The 25,840-nt window shown below is 38.5% G+C and overlaps 1 protein-coding gene across 1 annotated transcript in view; it reads right to left on the minus strand.

Annotated features, from left to right (window-relative positions):
- Positions 1–18,300, minus strand: part of LOC149302352 (3-hydroxy-3-methylglutaryl-CoA lyase, cytoplasmic-like) — a 37,404-nt gene extending 19,104 nt beyond the window's left edge. The window contains exons 1-5 of the mRNA XM_089482434.1: positions 18,202–18,300; positions 17,249–17,326; positions 16,696–16,803; positions 4,139–4,234; positions 1,868–2,016 (exon numbers count right to left, since the gene is read on the minus strand). Of these exons, the coding sequence (XP_089338560.1) occupies positions 1,868–2,016; positions 4,139–4,234; positions 16,696–16,803; positions 17,249–17,326; positions 18,202–18,300 (530 nt within the window). The remainder of the gene's footprint in view (positions 1–1,867; positions 2,017–4,138; positions 4,235–16,695; positions 16,804–17,248; positions 17,327–18,201) is intronic.
- Between the last annotated feature and the right edge of the window lie 7,540 nt (positions 18,301–25,840).

The following is a 25,840-nucleotide window of genomic DNA, read 5'->3' on the forward strand; positions in this document are numbered from 1 at the left end:
TATCTTTATGGAATTTCTTTATTATATTATTTTATCTTCTATAGGTTGTTATTGACATATTGATGTATATTTTATTTGTGGTTTCCTATTCAGTTATTGCTTCATTTTCTATGTTAATACTCAACATAACAATCACGTTACACAATCTGCAACTAAAGTAATACGCAAATTCTTAACATATGAATATAGTGTTTAACATTTGGTTAGAACATGAAATTTAAAATAGAGAGTGGTTTGCAATCTTTACTATGCAATTTACCTAGATCACCTGATGAATTTTATATAAAAAACATTTTTAGATGTGGTTAAAGAAGCAAATATAGGAGCAAGATACATCTTGATTTTTTCAGCTATTACCGTATTTGCTCGAATATAAGGCGACACCCCAAACGCTGAATATTAATTTAGGGGGAAAAAAAAAAGAAAAAGCCTGAATATAAGACGGCCCTATAGGAAAAAAGTTTTACTAGTAAATATTAATTCATGTAAACTATTTTTTCATATTTAACCCCTTTAAGGACAATGGCCGGTCCCTAAACCCATTGAAAACAATGCATTTTGAGCCCATACATGTACGGGCTTTGTCATTAAGGGGTTAATAAACATTTATTTGCCTACATGCCCCTCCCCCAGTTATGCACACCTGCCCCCAGAAATGCCACTCTGCCTCCAGAAATGCCTTCCACCCCCTATATGCCACTCTGCCTCCAGAAATGCCTTATACCCCTATATGCCACTCTGACATATAGGGGGTTAAAAGGCATTTTTGGAGGCAGAGTGGCATATAGGGGGTTAAAATACATTTCTGGAGGCAGAGTGGCATAAAGGGGGTTAAAAGGCATATCATAGGGCACTCTCCAGAAAAGCCTTATGCCCCATATAACACTCCCCGCCCCCTCCGACTTACCAGTGCTTCTGACTTCCTGGTGTCTAGTGGGGGCAGCGGGTGGAGGCCCGCATTAGTTCCGCCGAGACTTCTATGACTGAGCACCGGAAGGTCATGTGACGCCAGTGCTCGGTCATAGAAGCCCCAGCGAAAGTGCCAGCAGCAGCAGGGGTTCTCTACGTCCATCGCACAGACGTTCACCGGCTGCCAGAGAAGAGAATTCCCCGCAGTGCTGCTTTGGAACCTGAGCGACTTGCCATAATTTATGGGCCCAATTTGGACAATTCCACTTAGGGGTGTACTCACTTTTGTTGCCAAGGTTTAGACATTAATGGCTGTGTGTTGAGTTATTTTCATGGCAAAACCAAATTTACACTGTTATAGAGGCTGTACACTGACTACTTTACATTGTAGCAGAGTGTCATTTCTTCAGTATTGTCACATCAAAAGATATAATAAAATATTTACAAAAATGTGAGGGGTTTACTCACTTTTGTGAGATACTGTATGTATAATGTTTTAAGCCATAAATACCATAACAAGTATTTGGCATCAATTGAAAACTTAATGCCTCCCAGATGTTATGCAATTTTTTTCTGCACATAAAGAAAATTAGATCACCTTTTAATGAAAAAAGAACCATTATTTAGGACAAATGCAATCCTTGTGTACTATGCTCTGGATACAGAGAATCAAGCTTTTCTTATTGGGTAAGCTCTTTGGGATTGGTCCAAATGCATAGAGAAGTTGGTCTCCTAGCAAACTGAATTAAACCCTTATGTAAAGGGTTTTATATTGAAAGTAAAGTTAAATTGAAATTACATACATTTATTGTCGGTGTTAACGTTCTCTTTGGAAATAAAACTTAAACATAGCTTTTTCAGGTGCCAAAGATAAAAAACCAACACAACCAAAAAAGGTGTATATGGAAGTAAATACACATACCTCGTAATAATAAAAATAATAATGCATAATAAGTACCCGCGTACAGGAATGTTTAGACTACAAGCCGTCCTGACAACATCTTCAAATTTGTTCATGCTCTCCTCAATAGAACAATTAATATTCTTTTCACTGAATGATTGTGAAGCAGCTCCAAATACAGATATCTCTGTTGCCCCTGCTGCTATCTGAAAGGGAAGCAATGAAAGAGCAAGATTAAGCAATGTACTTAATACATTAATAATCATACAGATTATTCTATTCTATTGACTAAGCCTTGATTTCGATTTTATTCATTGTGTTCATAAAAGAAATTCAATCATTTGTGTCCTATGTTCTTTAAGCGCTTTCTGGGCCAGCATCCTATGCAGTTTCTAAAGGACATGTGCAGAGCATATGTGACCTAACAAGACAAAAGCACAATACATTGTTTTCAAATATTACAAGTGCAAATGTGCTAAAGATATTACACAGTATAGCAGAAGTCTCCCATCAAAGCATAAACATTTTAGATTTTAAAAAAGAATGAATACATTATGGCATATCAAGAAAAATGTGAAACAGAAGGTTTACTTGTTAATGCAACACACAGTCTGATACGTCACACAATTATGAAGTATACCTATATCAGAGTTCATATACCTTACTCATTATGCATTGGCGCACCAGGGAGCCTGATCCCTCTGTAGGGTGACCTGCCTCCGGTTTTGTGGTAGAATGCATGCCAACTCTCTAGACATATGCAGCCACTTAATATGCCACTTAAAAGTAAAAAAACAATCAAAAGGAAACTGGTGTGTTCTATTGTTCTGCTGCTGTATACTGCTGCAACACGGACTGTGGTTTATTCACTAAAGTGTGAGTTGGCAGAAGATTTCAGTGAAGTAAAACCATGGGCTTCCTAAAAAAATATCATTTATTGTGGAAGGCTTCCCTGGGAGTTTGGGGGCTAAATTAATGGCCATTATCAGCCAAAATGCATGTAAGCAGTAAACAATAGATTTGTGTAAATGGACCAAAAATTATCGCAACACACTTTTTGTTTCGTTTTTGGTCCACTGGTTTTCGGACAACAAATTCAATTTCCTGCTTGTTCGTTTGCGCCAAAATTCTCATGCTCTTTCTCATACTCTCTACCTTCTCTGTTGACCATTTCCATGTCCTTCGCTCTGTGCAGTGCAGCTCCACTTCTTATCTTGCATCTTCTTGTTCTTCTGTCTTCTCTCTTCTTTCTTCTTCCAGTGCTCCAAAAAGTATTTGTTCTTCGTCCACTTCTCCCTGGACAACGGGACAAGCACATGTTCTTCCAGTGAAATGGCAGAGCTTCAGGGCACATCCTCCAAGTTCATCGGGAGGTCTTGAGTATGAGAGATAATTCCAGGGCCAATTTTAATTCCTAGTCCTGCCCTAAATGTCAGTGTCAGGATTCCACCCTGTCAGCCAGGAATCTGTATTCATTTTCTAGGTGTCATTTCCGCAGCAGCCTCTAGAGGCCACCTGTCTGTACACAGCACTGTGTAGGCTAACAAGCTGACCAGCTGCCTCTGCTTACCTGGGTGTAACCCCAACCCCTTAAATAGCTGCTTCCTCTTCCATTCGAGGCCATTGCATTGCAGTTTAGCAGCCTATTGCTGTGGCTCTGTACCAGGTCCTGAATCGTTCCTGGCATCCTGCTTCTGATCTTCGGCTTCTGATCCAACTTGATTTTGACCACTCTCCAGCATACCGTATTTGGCTTTTCTAAGCCCAGCTACACAGAACAAGCCTCTGCCAGTTCAGCTACATAGAGTGGCTTCCTGCCGTGCGCCCTGCCAGAAGGGCTTCCAAGTCGTGCGCCCTGCCAGAAGGGCTTCCAAGTCGTGCGCCCTGCCAGAGTGGCTTCCAAGTCGTGCGCCCTGCCAGAAGGGCTTCCAAGTCGTGCGCCCTGCTAGAAGGGCTTCCTGCCGTGTGTCCAGTGCCCTGTCAAGAGACTTACAGCCTGTACTTGCCCGTTGTCCAGCTTGTCCAATGCAGACCCTATCGTACTATTCAGCCTGTGGTGTGTTTCATTTCGCCTGTATCATCCTTCTAGTTATAATGCATGGTGGGGTACACACTGAGCCTCTGGTATCCCCTGCGACTGGACTCCTACCTGACCTGCTTACCAGAGTCCTTACAAAGACAGATCCAATTAAGTATTTTGAAGCACATACTCACCTTTACCATAGACAACAATTACATCTACAAACTAAATTATTTCTTTTCCATTCCTTTAACAATTGAATAAATAAAAAAAAATATGGAGAACTAGTACAATGAAAATGTACTTACTGCAGAATTCAGTCCATGAATATTTGGTGTAAGAACGGGATAACGCACACCAGGGTGCTTTTGTATGGCTTGCATAACCTCTGTGTTATCAGACATCTAAAAAAAAAATATTAGTTGTTACATATTAAATTATGTGTTTTTTTTAAATTCTTTAAAGAAATAGGCGTTCAAGTGGAGGAGGGGGGCAGGGGATTGGATAATTATTATAGGCTACCTAAACCAACATCTGCACCGCCCAATGCCACTAGAGATGTCATGATAAATTGCCACTCATCTAAAATGAGAGATAACATTCTTAAAGCAATAAGAGCCTCCAAATTAAAAGAAGGTCCATATCGAGATATCAAAATATTTCAAGATCTATCATTTCAAACTAGAAACGCTAGGAAAGCCTTCTCTGTGGACACCTTAATGATGAGAAAACATAATATAAATGGGGCTTTCCTGCAAAAATTATTATTTTATTAGATAATAAAACGGAAATCTTAGCTTCCCCTGAAGCCAATAAGAAATGGCTTGAACAGCGAGCATATTTTTAGAGTCACCAAATAAAGCCGGTAATAAAGTGATAGAATTAGACGAATTCGAATGGCTTTCCCCTTTTTTTTATTTTTATATATAGGTTCTTTGAGGATAGCCAACATTATATGAAAAGAAAGATGGTAATTCAAAATTAGAGTAGATTAGAATGCTTTATGTTAGGTGATCAAGGAATATGGCCATATAATAGGGAGTAAGTAATATCTAGAATATACAAATTGGCATCCTAAAGAGGGATACACTAAGCACACATTTAAATGGATTTAGATGGATTATAGAGAGTAGAAGGTACCTAATTAATTATTTATTTTTTTCTCTCCATAGGTTCTTTGAGGACAACCAACATTATATAATAAGAAAGATGGTAATTTAAAATTAGACACATATAAATTGAATAGGTAAATACCTGTGATTAAGGAATATGGCTATATAATAGGTAGTAAGTAGTACATAAAATACACAGGTTGGCATCCTAAATTGGGACACATTAAGTACACATTTAAGTATATATTTCACACAGAAATATTTTTTAGTGTAATTACATGGATTATAGAGCGTAAATGTTTTGGGTTTTTTTATTATATATGGCACTTTAGTAAGTATGATATAGCCTACCAGACGTCAATTTAAAAATAGACACATATAAATATATAAATTATATAGATACACACTTTTGAGTTAGCAAATGTTAATTAAAGACAATTGTATTTAATAATAGACACACTATATAAGGGAGTAAACTGGAATGCCTTATGTTAGGTGATTAAGGAATATGGCCATATAATAGGTAGTAAGTAGGGCTGAAACAACTAATCGATAAAATCGATAATGAAAATCGTTGTCAACGATTTTCATTATCGATTAATCGAATCGATTATAAAAATTATAATCCGACCTCAAACAGAGATCGGATTATAACACTAGAATCCAGATCCCCCGCAACGCTGCAGGGGACCTGGATTCCCCTCACTGTCGGCCGGTCTCTCACTTCCGTCTCTCTCCCCCTCCCATACAGCCCTCTGACTCCTCCCCCCTCCCATACATCACTCTGCCTCTCTACCCGGCTCCGTTACTGACTTCATAGAAGCCTCAGCGTAAGTGAAGGGCAGTAACGGAGGCTGTCTGTGTGCATCGTTTAGACCCCCACCGGCTGACAGAGGATCATCCTCTCTGTCAGCCGGTGGGGGTCTGCATCGCACAGACAGCCTCCGTTACTCACCTTCACTTACGCTGAGGCTTCTATGAAGCTGCAGTGAAAGCTCCTGTCAGTAACGGAGCCGGGTAGAGAGGCAGAGTGGTGTATGGGAGGGGGGAGGAGTCAGAGGGGTGTATGGGAGCCACCCTCCCATACACCACTCTGGCTCCTCCCCCCTCCCATACGGCACTCTGCCTCTCTACCCGGCTCCCTGTGGAGTATGGGAGGGGGGAGGAGGCAAAGTGATGTATGGGAGGGGGAGGAGGCAGAGTGGTGTATGGGAGGGGGAGGAGCCAGAGTGGAGTATGGGAGGGGGCAAAGTGGTGTATGGGAGGGGGAGGAGGCAGAGTGGTGTATGGGAGGGGGAGGAGGCAGAGTGGTGTATGGGAGGGGCAGGAGCCAGAGTGGTGTATAGGAGGGGGAGGAGCCATAGTGGTGTATGGGGGGTATTATGAATTTCAGGGCATATAGGGGGTATAAGGCATATCGATATTAGGCATATCAGGGGGGCATAAAACATATCTGGGGGTAAAAGGTATATCAGGGGGCTCAGTTGCATATCACTGGTATAAGGCATATATGGGGGCAGAGTGGCAAGCTGGGGGTCAGATGTGCATAACCGGGGGCAGTTTGGTAAATAAAAATTTTTTAAACAAGGCTTTTTTCTCATAGTTTTTATTACATATGAAAAATGGTTAACATATGAATTAATATTTACTAATAACTTTGTATTTAAACCTAGTTTGAGAAACACTGTGTTTGGGTTCTTGTAGCTTTTATTATTATGTCAGTAAAATAAGAAGGTGAATAGAGAGAGGCCATTGTGATAAAGAGATGAAAGTGTAAATTGTAAGTTTTTTATTACATTATTTTGAATTGAAAAAAAATTACATTTTTTTATCCGATTAATCGAAAAAAATAATCGGCCGACTAATCGATTATTAAAATAATCGTTAGTTGCAGCCCTAGTAGTAAGTAATATATAGAGTACACAAATTGGTATTCTAAATAGGGACACATTAAATATACAGTGTCAGGACTCGGGTGATCAGGTCAGGTAGGAGCCCATGCGCAGGGGATACTTGGGGTTCAGTATATAACCCACGGTGCATGATTATGCAAACAAAGACACCACAAACAGAAATCCAGGTAATGCAGTGTATTTCATGTATATAACAGGACCAGCAAATAAGGGTAATATAGTCTAAGCAAGTAACCGGACGTATGGCAAAATAAAATACAGGTAATAAGTCTTTTGGCAGGGCGCCCGCTTGGAAGGGCACGAAAGGCACACAGCCCGCTTGGAAGGGCACGAAAGGCACACAGCCCGCTTGGAAGGGCACGAAAGGCACACAGCCCGCTTGGAAGGGCACGAAAGGCACACAGCCCGCTTGGAAGGGCACACAAAGCAGGGAGTCCACTTGGAAGGGTACACAAAGCAGGGAGTCCACTTGGAAGGACACAAAGCAGGGAGTCCACTTGGAAGGACACAAAGCAGGGAACCAGGAACAGTACAGGTGCAGAGCCACAGCAGGAAGGTCCATAGACTTCAATACAAAGGCCCTGACTGAAGGGCAGGGCAGGTTCATAAAGGCAGGGTAATCCAGATAACAAGGCCCAGCTGGATGTATGGACTAGGGCTCAACCCAGGTAACAAGGCACACCTGAGTTCTGAGTGCTCCAGAGGGCGGAGGGTGGCCACTAGTGGTCGCAGATGTAAACGCCACAGGTATAAAAAAGCCATGGTTCAGGCAGTGAAAAATTGGGTCCTGACAGTACCCCCTCCCCAAGGAGCGGTCACTGAACGCAAACAGACTGAACAAAATCTGTACACCTTTAATAAACTGAGCAGAAGGGTGTACTTAACGGGATTTCTTCTTCTTCTTCTTCTTCTTCGGTAAAGCTTGTTCACAGATCTCCAGGTCTTCCTTTCTGATTATATTGCCGTTAGAGGTAATAACACAATCGAAGGAAAGGTTATCTGTGGTGCAATCGTAGGTCAAATTAGGACTGGATGCTGAAGAAGTTGATGAGAAGGTATGATTCAGTGCTTTCTCTTTCCATGTACCAGGGGTCACATAGCTGCCCTGTACCCAGGGCACTACTGGGGGCAGAGGGGTAGTACCAGAACTGCACTGGTTCAAAACGGGAGAAGCAGACTTGGTATGGGAAGCACTGATGGAAGGCCTCTTCCTCCTCAGAGATGGAATAGGGTCATGTATCTTTGCTATCAGTCCAGAGGAGATATTAGGGGCTATGGTAGTCTCTGGTGTATCATACTTTGCTGAGGTAGCAGTGATAGGAGTTGCAATCACAGCTGAACAGAAAGCAATAGGAAGTTCATCCATATGGGAGGAACCCACACTTCCACAGGCTGTAGAATCACAGAAGCTGCATTCCATCACAGAACAATCATCATCAGGCTTCAGCTGGACATCCATCGGAGTTTGAGAAGCACCAGGAATCACCAGGGTTGGTATATACTCCATGGGTTCACTATCCTGGGGAATAAAGCTACTTCCCCTTTTAGCAGAGCTCTGTGGTTGTGACGTAGACTGCTCAATCGGTACAGAGGGTTTAGGAAGTTTCAGAGGACATTGGGTGATCCAGTGTCCCTTTTTGCCACAGTAAAAGCAAGATTCCGCATCACGCCTTTGTTGTAATTCGGTTGTGGTAAGGGGTTCACGTTTCCTAGATTTCCTAGGAGCTTCCTTTTTAATACTGGTAACAGGCTTGTTGGATTTCTCAGGTGATGTAGCAGGTGTAGGTGAATGGTCTTCATGAGAGTGATTGGAGTTGGAGTCCCAGATTTGCATTAATGATTTGCACAGTTCAAGCAAGCATTCTCCTATCACTTTGATGACTGAAAGTAACCCCACTGACTCCTTGTAATGGCCTTTGTATTCTGTCAGGACTCGGGTGATCAGGTCAGGTAGGAGCCCATGCGCAGGGGATACTTGGGGTTCAGTATGTAACCCACGGTGCATGATTATGCAAACAAAGACACCACAAACAGAAATCCAGGTAATGCAGTGTATTTCATGTATATAACAGGACCAGCAAATAAGGGTAATATAGTCTAAGCAAGTAACCGGACGTATGGCAAAATAAAATACAGGTAATAAGTCTTTTGGCAGGGAGCCCGCTTGGAAGGGCGCGACAGACAGAGAGCCCGCTTGGAAGGGCACGACAGACAGAGAGCCCGCTTGGAAGGGCACGACAGACAGAGAGCCCGCTTGGAAGGGCACGACAGACAGAGAGCCCGCTTGGAAGGGCACAAAAGGCACACAGCCCGCTTGGAAGGGTACAAAAGGCACACAGCCCGCTTGGAAGGGTACAAAAGGCACACAGCCCGCTTGGAAGGGTACAAAAGGCACACAGCCCGCTTGGAAGGGTACACAAAGCAGGGAGTCCACTTGGAAGGACACAAAGCAGGGAGTCCACTTGGAAGGACACAAAGCAGGGAGTCCACTTGATCAGGACACAAAGCAGGGAACCAGGAACAGTACAGGTGCAGAGCCACAGCAAGAAGGTCCATAGACTTCAATACAAAGGCCCTGACTGAAGGGCAGGGCAGGTTCATAAAGGCAGGGTAATCCAGATAACAAGGCCCAGCTGGATGTATGGACTAGGGCTCAACCCAGGTAACAAGGCACACCTGAGTTCTGAGTGCTCCAGAGGGCGGAGGGTGGCCACTAGTGGTCGCAGATGTAAACGCCACAGGTATAAAAAAGCCATGGTTCAGGCAGTGAAAAATTGGGTCCTGACATACAGTTAAATATATATTTCATATAGAAACACCTTTTAGAGTAATTATATGGATTATAGAGAGTAGAAGGTATTTAATTTTTTATTTTTTTTTATATATTATTATTTATTTTATTTTTTTTCCCCCGGCTAACGGCCTCGCGGCTCAACTTAATACCATATTCTTATGTTTATTTTGAATATGGTATGCTCTAACCGTGGTAGGGGGTTGACTCCACGGCATATAGAAGGAAATTTCATGATTAATATAGAGAGGAGCGATGATGTTCTATTTTTAACAATTTGTAATGTATATGTTTTAAATGTTTATTATGTGTTATTTGAGATGCGTAAGGAAGGAAACCCTAAGAATCAGAGAAACAAGGATTATGGTTAAGATTATTTCTATAAATACCCAGGGCCTAAACTCTCCTAATAAGCGTTCAATATTATTTGATTATATTAGAAAGGAAAGGGCTCAGATCGTTTTTTTACAAGATTTATCCCTAAGAAGTTTAGCCATGTGTTCTGCTCTTCGTTAGAGACTAATAGGAAAAGAGGTGTGGCACTCCTTATTAGTGATGAGCTAGATATAAAAATTATTTACCATGAGGCTGATGAAGAAGCCAGAGTACTAATACTGATAGCTGAGATTCAAGGTGAAATATATACTTTGATAAATGTTTATGCACCTAATGGACCTTCTAATTTATTTTTAAAAAATCTCTTTTGGAAAATAGATTAAAACAAGGTAAATTACTCCTTGCAGGGGACTTTAGTCGCATAATAGACCCGACACTGGATAAAAAAACTTTTAGAAGTAAGCCCTCGGATAGAAATACAAAATCACAGGCGTCTCAATTCAAGAAAAATCTTAGAAGTTATGGACTTTCAGATCTTTGGGGGTTATATCATCCTGAGGAGATGGATTTTACTTGTTTTTCTAAAACTTTTCTTTCTTACTCCAGAATTGATTTATTTTTAGGAGACGATGAAATGGTTAGGAAAGTAAAAAAGGTGCTGATACAAGAGACAACCTGGTCAGATCACAATGTGATAGTGCTTGATATTCTACCTCAAACATTTAAAAAAAAAAGAACAAAATTGGCGTTTAAATGAAAATATACTGCTTAAAAAGGAGAATAGAGAGTATATAGCAGAAATAACAGAGAAATACTTTCTTGAAAATGAAAGGGAAGAAGTCACCTCACCCATTATTTGGTGCGCATATAAATGTGTAATTAGAGGTCACTTAATTAAACTCGGCACTATTTTAAAGAAAGCTAGAGGGGAATCGCTAGCAGATCTCTATCTGAAGTACTACAGACTCTCACAAGAAAAGAAGCTCTTGCCAACTGAACCTAAAACTAAACAACTAAGTAAGATCCAAAATAAAATCAATGAACTACTTATCGAAGAAAAGAATACAAATCTACATTATTTAAGAATTAAATGGTATTATAAAAGTAACAGAGCAGACACTCTGCTGTCAAACAAATTAAAAGGCAAGGAACAATCTAAAAGAATTAATAGGATTAGACTAAATGGGGAGTTATGTCTTACCCCCGAGAAAATCGGTGCTGCCTTCAATAATTATTATAAAACTTTATATAACCTAACAAGAAAAGAACAAGATCAACCTCAGGATCACTTTTTGAATATGAAATTTCCTAAAATCCCAGAAGCACAACTAAGGGTCATTAATAGACCCATTGATATAGTATATCGTAGTAGAAGTATAGTAGTATAGTAGAAGTCAAAAAAGCGATAAGTGGATTGCAAATTAATAAGGCGCCTGGACCTGATGGGTTCAGTAACAAATTTTATAAGCATCTTTTGGCAGGTAAACTTACTAAAACTTTTAATGAAGCAATAGTAAAGGGGAGTTTCCCCTTGGATATGTTAAGGACCAATATAATTCCTATCCCAAAACCTAATAAAGATCCGGAGATTCTCTCCAACTATAGGCCAATTTCGCTATTAAATGGGGATATTAAAATGTATGCGGCTATATTAGTTAAAAGATTAAAAGGAGTAATTGCGGATTTAATTCAGCGAGATCAATCAAGCTTTATCCCAGGCAGATCATCTAAAAACAACATTAGAAGAGTTATTGATATTATAGATGTTTCTCAGCGGTTAAACACCCCCATTCTGGCCCGGTCATTAGACGCCGAGAAGGCCTTTGACAGGGTCAGATGGGATTTTTTAGGGCATACATTACAGGCATTTGGATTTGGTGGTAACATATACTAAGCAATTATGGCCCTCTATACTTGCCCCTCTGCTAGGACGATTGGTCCAGGAATAGATGCAGAATGGTTTGAAATTAAGAACAGCACGAGACAGGGATGTCCCCTTTCACCGCTGCTCTATATATTGACGGTTGAGCCCCTTGCCCATGACATTCGAGAAAATCAGGATATACATGGCTTTAGATTAAAAACACTGGAAAGTAATATTAGTCTTTATGCTGATGATATCCTGGTGTTCTTAGAAGAACCCAGAAAGTCATTACAGGAGTAAATGAGAGTAATTGAAGGCTACTCAAAATATTCAGATTATAAATTGAATGTTAATAAAACCATTCTGCTTGCTTGTAATATGAATCAGACGGATATAAAATATTTAAAAGCTAACTTCGATTTTATATGGGCTAAGGATTGCATAGAGTACTTGGGTATTAAGATCACAAAGGATCCTACAAAAGTAATAGAGGAAAATCTTTTACCCCTTTTGAAATCCACAAATAAATCATTAAATGATTGGAAAAAAAAAGAAATCTCTTGGGTTGGTAGAATCAACACAATTAGATCATATATATTGCCCAAATGGAGCTATCTATTCCAAATGTTACCACTAAAAGGTCCCTAAAGTATGGTTAGGAATGGTACAGATGGCATTTAATAAGTTCATATGGCAAGGTAAGAAGCCAAGATTGGGTTTGTCACTTCTATCTAGGAAGGTAAACAACGGGGGTCTCGGTGTACCAAATATTAAGGATTATAATGAGGCTTGTATGGCTGCACATGTGATGCTGGCTCAGATCAAAGACATAAAAGAGGAAGTATGGTACCAAATTGAGGAAATAGCAATAGGCCTGGAAGGCTTAGCAGTCCTCCCATGGTCCATTATAGTACCAGAAAGAAATCGTCAGACGGGATTAGGTTCTTTGGTCTTAAAAGATAGCGGACTTTCTCCCACTGGAAGTTTTGGAGCTTAGCATAGAGGATATCCGATTACAAACATGGAAACAGGCGGGAATCCTGACTATCCATGATCTCTGCCTCGACAAGGAAGTAAAACCATTTTCTCAGATACAGGAGGAATACTCACTTCCTTCTAAAGAGGTATTTTCTTATCTTAGAATTAAAGGGTTTCTTTCGAAATATGTTATTCTAAATAATGGAGAAAAATGGGCTCTCCTTAATTCCTTATATAATATGACAAATACTAAGGAAATGATTACTAAGTGTCTAACTCTCATTTAAATTGATTATGAACATAGGCCAGTAAAGGCAATTAAGATCTGGGAGAGGGAACTGAATAGGATTATCCCTTGGGATATTTGGAGAACTACAATACAATCGGTAAACAATGAGATCCATTGCTTAAATATGAGAGATAACTTTTTTAAGGTTTGTTATAGATGGTATCTTGTTCCAACAAAGTTGGCAAAAATGTACGTATACACTAAGGCCAACTGTTGGAGATGTGAGAATGAAACTGGAAGTTTCTTACACATCTGGTGGACCTGCCAATATATAGAGGCTCTCTGGAAAGAGGTTTTCAGCCAGATTGAGAAAACTACTGGAGGTATACTTACCTTTTACACCAGATTGCTCTCTACTACATCTACATTGGCCAAAAGTTCCAAATCTCTACAGAAGCTTAATAACCCATATCCTTGTATCTACCAAACTACTCATAGCGAAGAATTGGAAAAACAAAAAATTGCCTAATTGGGAGGAGATAAAACTAAGTACAATCTACCATTGTAAAATGGAATTGGGAATAATCAAATTAAATGGATTTAACGTAATCAAAATTAGGAAATGGGAAAGAATACTAAACTTATTGGAAGCTTGAGTATGACTGGTTCTGGGTCTTCCTTCTCTTGTTGCATCTCATTGTATATTTTATTTGTTCTTTGTTTGTACTTTTTAGTATGTCTTAGAGGCATGTATTATATTATTTGCCATGTCTAAAAAATAGTTTTTCCTTGTATTGTCTAGTATGTCCTAAAGGCATGTATTATAATTTTTCCCTTGTCTAAAAAATTGTTTAAATTAATTTAAAAAAAAAATTGTGTTTTACCATAGCATTACATTTGGGACAGAAATTGGTTGAAAGATTGGTTGCTGTGAATGGCACTCATACAGTTGAAAACACAATTTAAAAACAGACAATAGCAATTTTATTTAAACTTGTAAGGGATAATGGAAAAAGAAAGAAAGGACAAAAAAAAAGATAGGAGGGGAAAAAACCTTAACATCTGTAGCTACCTACAAGTATAAGGAGTTTATTAGCGAGAAAGAAAGAAATATTTTAATCTAGTTTTTAATTGCATTGCATTCCTTCTGAAAACAAGGAGGGAGCTCCAATAAAACAAAACAATGGAGAAAGCTCTGCAATTTTGTTTTAAATTCACTATTAGTTTCTCATTCTCACTTTGTTCTCATCTTCTCCATCTGCATTATTCTCTCCTCTTCAGCACTCTTCAGAGTACTTCTACAACAGTGCAGACTCTCCATGCACACCCAAGGAGGGATGAAGTTGTCCCCGAGGTGAGCACGGAGGGTCCTCCCTGTTGCGGAAGTAGTCTGAAGAGCACTGAAAAGGAGAGAAGAATGTAGACAGGGAAGTGAACATGGATGTGGTTGTTAGAGAAGGCATCCAAATTTCTTCTGTACCAAAAAGGCAGGAAATTAAATTGGCTGCCAAAAACGAATGGACCAAAAAAATGAGTCAGAATTGGTTTTGGTCCACGTGTATTGGTTTCATATTTATATTTTCTGGTTAAGTAAATGTACTCAAACTGGTATCAAATGTAAAAAAGATACAAAATAAAAGCAAAAGAAAATCAATAGTTCAAAATCAAATGAATGCTAACTGATATTTCTTAGCTAAATAAAGACTTTTTAATTATCATGTTTGGCAGCTGCTTGTACATTGTACTCCTCATTCTCCTCAGTCCTCCACAATCATACATATATCAATGACAACTGCTCAAGTGGCAATAGTTAGTGATTGCAACAAAACACAATATTGTAAATGGGCCGAAAATGATGAATTGTTCAGTTAGTGTTTAGCCCATTTGGTTTCGGCAAAGAATTATCTTTTCTAGCTGCCCATTTTGGGTGAAAAGGGGGGGTTGGGGTTTTTTAAATTTAGGAACAGCGTCCAATATTTGTCTGACGTCCACGTTCAATCTCACTCACTCTCACACTTTCATTCACTCTCTGAATGTCTTCCTACTTTCTCCGCTGACCGATTCCATTTCTTGCATCTTCGCTCCTTCTCTAGTATCCTCTTTATCGTCTTGGTGTTTCTTTCTTTTCCTTTCCATCTTCTTTCTTCGTCCACATCTCCACAGACACGACCTCCCGGTGAACTTCCGCAAACATGGTGGCACTTCAGGTGACATCCTCCAATCGAGTAAAGCATATCACTGGAAGCACCATCTTTTTTGAGGACCTTCATGGGAGTTAGCTTCAGGCAAAATGGCAGAGCTTCTGGGCACACTCTCTTCTCGATGCTCCAATCAGTGGAGAGAATATCACCAGAATCTCTGCCATTTCGGGGATGTTCGTGGGAGGGCAAAATGGCGGAGCTTCTAGGCATGCCCTGTCCCCCGGTTGGAGGTTTCCATGCTCTAAAGGGAGCATTAACCATTCATATATTTTATTATAAGGATGGTACCAAAGACAAAACAGCCTATCTACATAGAGTTATTTTTTTTTGCTAGTATATACAGTATACAGCAGTGTAACAATATGAATAGTCACTATAAGTGAAAAAGTACCCTGAAGTACCACAATATACACGTTGATTTGCAGTGTAGCTGTGTTAAATTCTATAACACAATGTTATAGAACAACATCTTATCACTATAGCAACCACATGATTAATAAATGCTGTTTCAATAACATCACTTTTCAATATTTGCTTTTTAATCAATCCACATAGCCCCAATGACCCAACGCTCTTACGATAAGTTTCTGTTGTTTTGGGAACCTAATTATGTAGAAATATGAACACAGTAAGAGTTCTAGTATGTCAGGTTCCAAGCTAACCATGCAAACTGCAATGCTGTACAAGAACTGGTGGGAAAAACCACAAATGTATTGTAATATTATATGCTACTATTCTTTTGACAAGTGATGCCCTCTTGCTCCTGTTTTCACATGTCTTGTCACATTTGTTCATTATTGGGTATTTTACTTTGACCTCTGCTATAGCCTTTTTCTTCCCTGTGGGCTAACATGGAAATAGGTCCAATTCATCTAGCTATAATCAATTTACAGGTGTATTGTCTGTGCTTTAAATTATTTGCTTTTGTCATCTGTCATTGTCATGCGAAATAATCTATTTCATTAATTTAATAATACCCAGAATCCCTTGTGGTTGTGGCAGCACCATGAGATTTCTGAGAAAAAAAAAACAAGCCTTCTGGCTTGTCTGGTGTCTGTAGATGACTGTTTAACAATGCTTCCACTACCCCTTTAATAATACAAACATCAAAATCAGCCCTCAAGCTATACATAAACAAACAGTTTTTCCTGTTTCTTGCTGTGACATGCTGTTCTGCTAAAGCCGCAATGACAATAGCATGGACAATAGCCCCTAAACTGTTTACTGAACCCAGCTACAGAGGGTATTGGAAGTGAGAATGCATGTACTTGCAATCCCAGTGCACGTACAACCCCACAAATAAAAGTTACCCGGCACACTTTACCAACCGTTGTCAGAAGTCAGCTTTTGTACCTTTTAATTGTACCATGTGAATACATTTATACGTTCCTAGAAATTGTAAAGCTACTGTATATGAAAAAAATATATATAATTATCGTACCTGAGGGACCCATTTTGAAGAAACAAAGCTAGTCACCTCAATGACTGACAATCCTGATTCAGAAAGACGATTAATTAGCTCAATTTTAACATCAGTTGGTACAAATGTCTGTGGAAAGAGTCATTAATCAGTCTCAAAGTCATTGATTTTTGCATATTTTATTTTTAGATTCAGATTGAATTAGTTTTGTATGCATTTATAGATTCACCAACATAGCATAAGTGACTTTCTTGAAGGGTGAAATTAATTTGTCGACTGCACAGCTTTTCTTTCCCTATTAGCTTAATGTATATTTGGCAAAGTGTTTGGAGTAAGCATAACAACGTCATTATTATGCAACAGTAGAAAGAGTTATAATGCAATACATCCTTATATAATGTAATGTATAAAAATAAGAACAATATCACTTCTAGCTTGTGCCACAAGAAGAAAAATTGTATAAATTAATACATAGTTAATAACCGATATTCAATACTTCCTTGTACTGTACAATTACAGTGTGTGTGTTATTTGTTATGATGTGGTATGTCATTTAGGCAGAATCTGAAAATACCTTTTCATTTTGTAATCCATCTCTTGGTCCCACTTCTACTATTTTTACACACTGAGGAAATCCAGTTACATGTGACTCCTAAAACAGAGCAATTATTATGAAACAGTGAAAAATAATTATTCAAGCAGGGACTTCAGTTGTGATGCACTAGTTATAAGATCATTGAAATGCTTATATATCAATACATAAGAAATCTATATCATCAGAAAAGAATATGAGGATATCTCCAATAATCCTGAGGTTCTAAGATTGGTGGGAGCCTTTACGAGTTCCAAGGTATGAATGCATGCACCATTCTTTTCGAGTGTCAAATAGAATAATGTCATTTCATGCCTTTAAATAATATAAATTCCCCAGACCACCCAGTCAAATAAGTGCTAATGTCAATGTGTGCCGGGGCACTTTTTAAACTTTCCCCTTATTACATTCAGTAGAAACCACTATTTTAAATATGAGCAAAATGTGGACAAACATACTATTAAAACAGGACACAAAAGCAGGACTTCCGTGGAGCAAGAGATGTAGATGCCCTAGGGGCTGCAAGGTGGGGAGCACACTTCAGTCACCTGGAGGCAATACCTCTGCTCCCTGTTCTGCTTCCAACCATTTCCAGAATGTGATGCCAGCGCAGAGTGGGGCCTCCAATCCTGCCCCAGGTGCCAAGAGTCCTAGTTCTGCATCATTCATATGCATGCACATAAATCTATATTGCGACGGTTTTTGGAGTGTTAATCTGCCCATGATAACAACATTTTCTCACTCATATCCATATGTTTTTAAATCTCCTAGTGCAAAACTGAAAGTTATTGAAATACATGGGGGTGTGGAGGTACAATTGCATGTGATTTGACTGGAGGAGAAGAAAAATATTATCAAAAGCGTAAATTGAAAGTGCATTATCAATTCTTACTAAAATTGTCTTCATATACATTTAACATAAACTGTTTATTTACCTGCTCAGAAGGTGGTGTAACATCGCCAATCCAGATCTGATCCCTCAGGAGATGCTGGTAGCTAAGGCAATGTTTTACTGCAGATGGAACATTGCCCATTGGGTAATGTCGCTTTTGTTTGCATCCAAATACAAAACTAAAAAGCAACCAAAAAAACTTATGTAAAAGACAGGAATGAAACGGATATTTAGCATGAGGTATGTATGACTGGCATTGTTTAGCTTAGGATATCATGCCGTTTTAAAACTTGACCAGCAAGCACAGGAATTATATGTGTTCTTTAAGAATGTATTATAATATAAAATGTTCATTTCTGAAAATTCAATATTCCCATAGTCAAGTGTGTAAAGGAGATTGGGCTATTTTTAGCATAATAAATTTCATGTATAGCACATACTGAAATTGACAAGAGCAGCATAATTATCTAGCCTCCCAGAAAAATTGAATTTTAAACAGAGTGTGTTTCTAAGTTAAATTGCATAATATATACTATGCAGCAGAATTTATGATTTGTATTCCACATGAATAGCCCTGTATAGGTCACAAAGTGACCTAATATGTTTTTTTGACCCCTTTTGTACCCTCCATGACTGAGGCTATTTTAACATTTCTGTAATGTTTGTGTGGGCATTTTTTTATCTGGTCATCCTGCACCCATGTTCTATTTGGGACATCTTTGTAGCCAGGACATTCTATTTACTAGATCACAGCCCATATATTTTTTAAAACTAGACACCCCAGGATATTTCAAATGGTGTTATTTTTACACTTCTATGCACTAATTCTACCACCAGCCTTTGTAAAATTTGTGATAGTAATTGTTTGTGGGTTTTTTTCCCCACACACATTGCATTTCAGGCCTGAGTATATCCAGTCTCACTCTTGCGGAGCTTTCACATCTTCACTCCATACCTGAGGGCTTGGTAGGAATATACTGCTTGAATTCCAACCTTCCCTTATACTTTATCAGGGATTAGTGGAGGGCTTTTTATTGATGGCGATTAGCATTGTGAGTGCCCAAAATGTAAGAAATTCTGGCACATCAATTGACACAATGTCCCCCAAGACATTGATGCCAATATTGATGTCAAATTGCAGTAAAAGGAGGAATAGCTGGCCTACCATAATTAGGTGGCACCCACTCCTCAGGAGCACTGCCACGACTACTTCTGGCAGGGGGCCCAACATCCACACATAGATCACTAGCGGTATCTGTGAACTGACCAACATCAAAATCTGACGCTAAATCAGTGGCCTCAGAATCTGAGGCCAAGAAGGCATAAGCCTCCTCAGTGCTGCATCATACTAAAAAAGTTAGAGAAAAATGGCGGGTAAAAAACAAGGTGCCAAAAATTATGTGTTTTTACATTTTATTTGTTATTATTTTTTCTGACATTATCTTGGAACTGGGTGGTTCCCCTTATGTCATGATGACATTACTGGAGTTTATTATTTTTAAATGTTATTACATGTTTATTTTTTAACTGTTTTAAATTTTTTTGTTTTTTGATTGTATAATTTTTTTATATTTAATATTTTAGCTGGGCTCCATTTCCCTGCATTAACCTGCAGGGGGAGCTCACTCTGTTTCAGACGAGCAGATGGACACCCTTGATTTTTTTCTGTGTGTTGCTAAATGCCTCTATATCAAGGCATTTTAGCAACATCAGCAGAGCGAAGAAAGTGATCACTGATTGCTTTTAAAGCTCTTTTCAGCAGCCAGATGCCACCATATTAATTATGGTGAATCTGATTGCTCCTGAGAGAGATCACATGGTGCCCCTGCAACAATACCGATGCATTGCAGCAACACTGTTTGAGCATATTTAGTCAGTTTCTAAACTCATTTAACCCCATGAGGTGCCAAGGACGTAATTTGTCTTTAAGGGGTAAATCTTGTTCTCTAGATACAACACTAAACAAAACACACAAAGAAAAAAAAAAGTGTCTTTTTGGTAATTTAATACTTTCATGCTTATTATTATGATTACCGTATTTGCTCGATTATAAGACAAGGTTTTTTTCAGAGCAAATGCTCTAAAAATACCCCTCGTCTTATAATCGAGGTCTTCTTCTAATCAGACCTCAAATAGCTGAAAAAAAATATCCTCTGGGGCCAGGCTGCTTGCCAGTGCTTTGGTCGCGAGTAGCATCTCTTGTACTAGCAACAGGAAGCCAGCAGAGTCCTTCTTGCTCTTGGGGCGGGACAAGAGAAGTTGCTCGCACAGCCGGACCCTTGCAGAAGTCTGCGAGTGAGAGATCTGCAGTTCAGGTAAGGGGTGGGGGCTTGACAGGAGTGTGATCCCTCCAGAAATGCCTTTTAACCCCTATATGCCACTGTGCCCCATTATATGCCTTTTAACCCCCTATATGCCAGAGTGGCATATAGGGGTATAAGGCATATCATGGGGCAGAGGGGCATATAGGGGGTTAAAAGGCATATCATGGGGCACAGTGGCATATAGGAGGGTATAAGACATTTTTGGGGTCAGAGTGTCAAGCCTGGGGGTAGATGTGCATAACGGGGGGGGCAGGTTGGCAAATAAAAGGAAATAAAAAAAATATATATTTTTTTCTCAATCATAGCTTTTATTAAATATGAAAAAATCGTTTACATGAATTAATATTTACTAGTAAAACTTTTTTCCTATAGGGTAGTCTTATATTCAGGCTTTTTCTTTTTTTCCTAAATTAATATTTAGATTTTGGGGGGTCGTCTTATAATCAGGGTCATCTTATAATCGAGCAAATACTGTATTTATTGATTTATATAGCACCGTCATATTCTGCAGCGATGTACAATGAGTAAACAGGACATAAAAAACTTTGACCTACAGAAACAAGGAAAGGAGGGCCCTGCATGATTACAAACTAATAATAATAATTCGGATCTGGCTGTTGTTCCCATATTCTCCCCTTTTTAATGTATGTGACTGAACACTATGGAGGAGCAGAAATCTGATATCTCACCAGGTCATGTTCAATCATTACCTATTGTGGATTGGAATGGGATTTAAGGGAGTCCCCTAAACAATCAACACACATGAAAGTACTTTGTAGGGGCTTATATATGCATTACATAAAATTGGGAACAAAGAGAATACCCTTCCTTAGTTTTGAAGCTTCAGCTTTATAGCTTCCCTATTCCTCCATGTCCCAATTGCTTTGTGTCACTGATTGTGCGCTTAAAGCAACGATCAGTGGTAGAAAAGTGTTCCTATTTTAACCATTGGGAGTGCTTTCCACATATGCGCATGGGGGTCTTCGCTAAGCCAGTACTAGAGCTGACTGCCAGTAACTATATCATGTGTAACTATATCATGTGCTGCATCGGCTGAACACAGCATAGAAAATAGCTAGGGGCAGGGAAGAGGGAAAATGCATATCTCATCAGGCATTTGTAAAAAAGACACCATGTAAATGTTAAGGACCTCTCAGCTATCATACGCATTAAGGTGCATATGAAAGCTGCAGTGTTCCTTTAAGATCTTTATGTTGTGTGGGAGGAAGCAATCTAAAAACATCCCGTGGCCCATATGACCAGTGTGTGTTTGTATGTTTCAGTAATGTAATGTAACAGTTATGCCTGTTGATAACAATGTTACAATTTTTCCGCGCATATCTATATATCCATCAGTCACTCTGTTATTCTTTGATATATAGAAATTCAACTAAATCCACCAAATCATACATATATGTCTCTAAACTATATAAATCACCTACAGGGTTAAGCTATTTTTTTTTTAGATGTTCAGCAGACCTACTCTCTTCTGTCATTCATTTAGATTGTCAGTTGTGTACAGATCTCTCACTATCTGCATTATGTGATCGCTCACAGCATTAAACATATACGATCAGGAGGGGCGTCTACTTTAAATAGATCTGTTCGAAACATAATTGGGGGTTTTTTCTGCTGTTTCTATAAAATGTTCCAAGTGCTATTCTGCTGTATTGTTTTATTTCAATCATTTCTATCCAGTAGCTCATAAGAAAGACAGTGCGTGTAATACAGCCGTTACAAATTGCAAAATCTCTCATTCTTCTTACCCATACAAAAGCTGGATATATTGCACTTCACCAGATGCTTCTACAGCAGCTCAATTCAAACTGGATATTCACATTACTGTGCACAGCTCAGCTAATGGAGCCTTCCACACATGCTCAGTTGATACGCTCACATCTCTTAAAAGGGCCAAGACATGACAGAAATTTAAAAGGGCAATCTATGAATTTCCTTTAATAAATGCTCATTTTTTTTAATTTTAAATCTGTTGCTTTATACTAAATTTATTTTTGGTTCGCGGCTAATATAGTTTTTCGCTATTCTTTTTGGATACAAATGTAATATATTTCAGGTTCAAAAGAAACCATATCATTTAACATCTAAAAACCCACTTCTTCAGAGAAGCATACCATCTTAGCTGCTAGAACTTCCTTGTCATCGATACAACCACCACACTACCTCTCACCCTTTCTCTATGCCTTATGTTTGTCACCCCATTTCCCTCTAGATTGTAAGCTTGCGAGCAGGGCTCTCTCCACCAAATGTATCGGTTTGTCTTAGTCTGTCAATTCTTGTCTTGTCATATCCCTTGAATTTATGTATTGTATTAAGCGCTGCGTAAACTGTTGGCGCTATATAAATAAAGGATAATAATAATAATCATTTTAATTTTACTAGTTAAACCTCCAGCCTACTGAGAAATTTGCTGAAGGGTTGCAACATGATCACTTTAGTTATTATTTAGTTATTAGATGTGTTTATGTGTGTTAGCCTTTGGGTTTTTTCTATTTTATATCATTATTCTGATTCTGTAACCCCTCCAATGTCAAAGCGGTGAGCAGATTACTGCACTTCGAGACTGGAATATTACTTTTAACAAATTAACAGTGAACATTTATAGACTAGTCTATAATGGATGAAACAGTAAATGTGTGCTCATGTCAGTATGACATACCGTTATCGAAAGCTCTAGTGCTCTCTCCGAAGTATTTGATCCAACATGGTTGGATGAGTTTGGTGTGGAAGAACTTGACTGGCCAGCACAGAGCCGTGACCTTAACCCCATCGAACACATTTGGGATGAACTAGAATGGAGATTACGAGCCAGGCCTTCACATTCAACATAAGTGCCTGTCCTCCCAAATGCTCTACTGGATGAATGGCCAAAAATTCATACAATAACACTTTAAAATCTTGTGGAAAACCTTCCCAAAAAATGGGAAGCTGCAAAGGGGGTATTTAGAATATGATAAAATGACATAAAAATCCCTGTTTGTGTAAAGGTCAGGTGTCCCAATACTTTTGTCCATATAGTGTATATATATATATATATATATATATTATGTTATAAGAACATTAAAAAAAAGCCCATCACAAAAAAATGGAAATAATTTTTGCTAGATGGCACTACCTTCTAAAATGGCCATTGATGTTCTTATTTATATATACATATATACCTGCAGCCTCCAATGTTACAAACTTATATTGCGTCTCCATTGACTTCAATAGTCTCCAAATTATATATTGTAAGACACTTAGGGCTTTTTTAAACACTATATATATAGATAGACCATCATTTAGTATGAAAAAAATGTAAAATGCATAAAAAAAAAAATTTTTGGTAAGGGTTAAAATATATATAGAAATATATATAGATACTGTATATGTATGTATTTTTCCTGATTTTTAAAACACCTAATTTTCCATAGTATGTCACGTTTTGGCATAAAAAGATTAAACTCGGATCTTGTAATCCATTTTTTAATTTTGTTTGTTTATTTGTATCCTAAATCTATGCGTCTGCACTAATTAATATCTAGTTCCTAACAAAAGCAAGATTTAGGATTTTCTAATAGGGAGATTCATAAAACCTGGACCATTAATGTAACTTGATCACTAGGGGGTTTTTTTGTTCAATTATGTGACTTTGCACACTGCAATTTGACAACCATCTTATTTGTTAAGAAAGAATTACACACAAAATGTTCCTGATAAATTATACACTATTTGAAAAAACTACAGCTGATCAATTATTTTCCTATTTGTCCTGCATTTTTCTGCACCTAATGTGTTAACAAAACAGTTGTTTGTTATTTTTACATGTGCTAAGCATATTAAATGTAGGTTATCCACTCTCAACCTTGTGTGTGTCATGAAGCTTAATACTGTTTTTTTTTTGTATTATGACTTTTTACAACACTCTTAACTTTTAGTGCCAGGGAGCCAGAACACATGTCTCACCCTGGGAGGCCACAGCAGTTTTGATTGTTTTGCTATAGTTGTTACTTGGAGACAAACAGCCTATAATTTACCTAAGGAAATATATATTTTTCAGGATAAATCAAGCTATTCATAATTTAGTGTAAACCATGAATCTGATCACATTATAGAATGGGAAAATACTAAATTGAGGATTTAGAGCCCCACCCACCTTAGTAAATGGATCCAATAAATATGGTTGGAGATTGGACATGCAGGCCCTGCAGGTGACCACACAAAACATATTGCGGTGTAGGCACACATGAGTTAATGCCATGTAATGAGAGGTCATCTTTTTTAATTATTTTATTTTTATAAAAATAACATTCTGTTGTTTATTGAAAAAAGTACTACTTACTAAGCTATTCTTTTAAATTTTGTAATAAGAGAAAGGTTGTATCTATGAATCAGCATATACAAAATAATATATTATCTCAAAATGAAAATGAAAGTCACTGCTATATCTATCTATCTATCTATCTATCTATCTATCTATCTATATATATATATATTTACTCACAGAGTCCATTGCACACCATTCCAAATATTCCAAGCCCGGTGCTAGTAACCAGCAGTTTCCATGTAAAACACTTTCAAAAAGAAGGTCAGCACTCCAGGTCTTTAAATAGACAATTTCATTTTATTCAAAGTCAAGTCGACGTTTCAGTCATTACTGACTTTCATCAGGACATCACATTAGCCTATATTATATTATACTATATATTATATATATTATTCACATATTAAGTCTAATTGTTGTGGGAAGAGAACTGGCTTGTTAAACAATGCCTCTCTCTACCACAACATCTGAATAAAGCGGCCTTGGAACCTGGCACACCCATCTACTGTCCGGAGAAGTGTGGTCATCATGGAAGACTTGCAGCCCAAAAGACATACCTCTGCAGTGGTAAGAAGGCCATGCCACTGTTCATGAAAACACAGGGTACAAAAAAATGTCAGCAGGGGGACTGGACTGATAAAAATTATTTTAATATATTTGGCTATGGCAACAGGCTGGAGAGTGGTGGAAGAATGAATGTTTGCAGGCAAAGCATGGTAGAGGTTCCTTGCATGTTTGGGGCTACATTTCTACAAATGGAGTTGTGAATTTGGTCAGAATTAATGGTCTCCTCAATGCTGAGAAGTACAGGCAAATAATTATCCATCATGCAATATCATCACGGAGGCATCTGACTGGCCCCAAATGTATTCTCCAAATAAGACCTGGAAGTCGTGGACGTGATAGTATGGCCCCCACAAAGCCCTGATCTCAACATCATCCAGTCTGTTTGGGCATACATGAAGGTACTGCGGCTGTCTAAATCCACAGAAGAACTGTGTTTAGTTCTCCAAGATATTTGGAACAACTTACCTGCC

This window comes from Sceloporus occidentalis, unplaced genomic scaffold (genome assembly GCF_023333645.1).
Source record: "Sceloporus occidentalis isolate IW3139 unplaced genomic scaffold, rSceOcc1.0.p SCAF_19, whole genome shotgun sequence".
NCBI classification, from domain to species: Eukaryota; Metazoa; Chordata; class Lepidosauria; order Squamata; family Phrynosomatidae; genus Sceloporus; species Sceloporus occidentalis.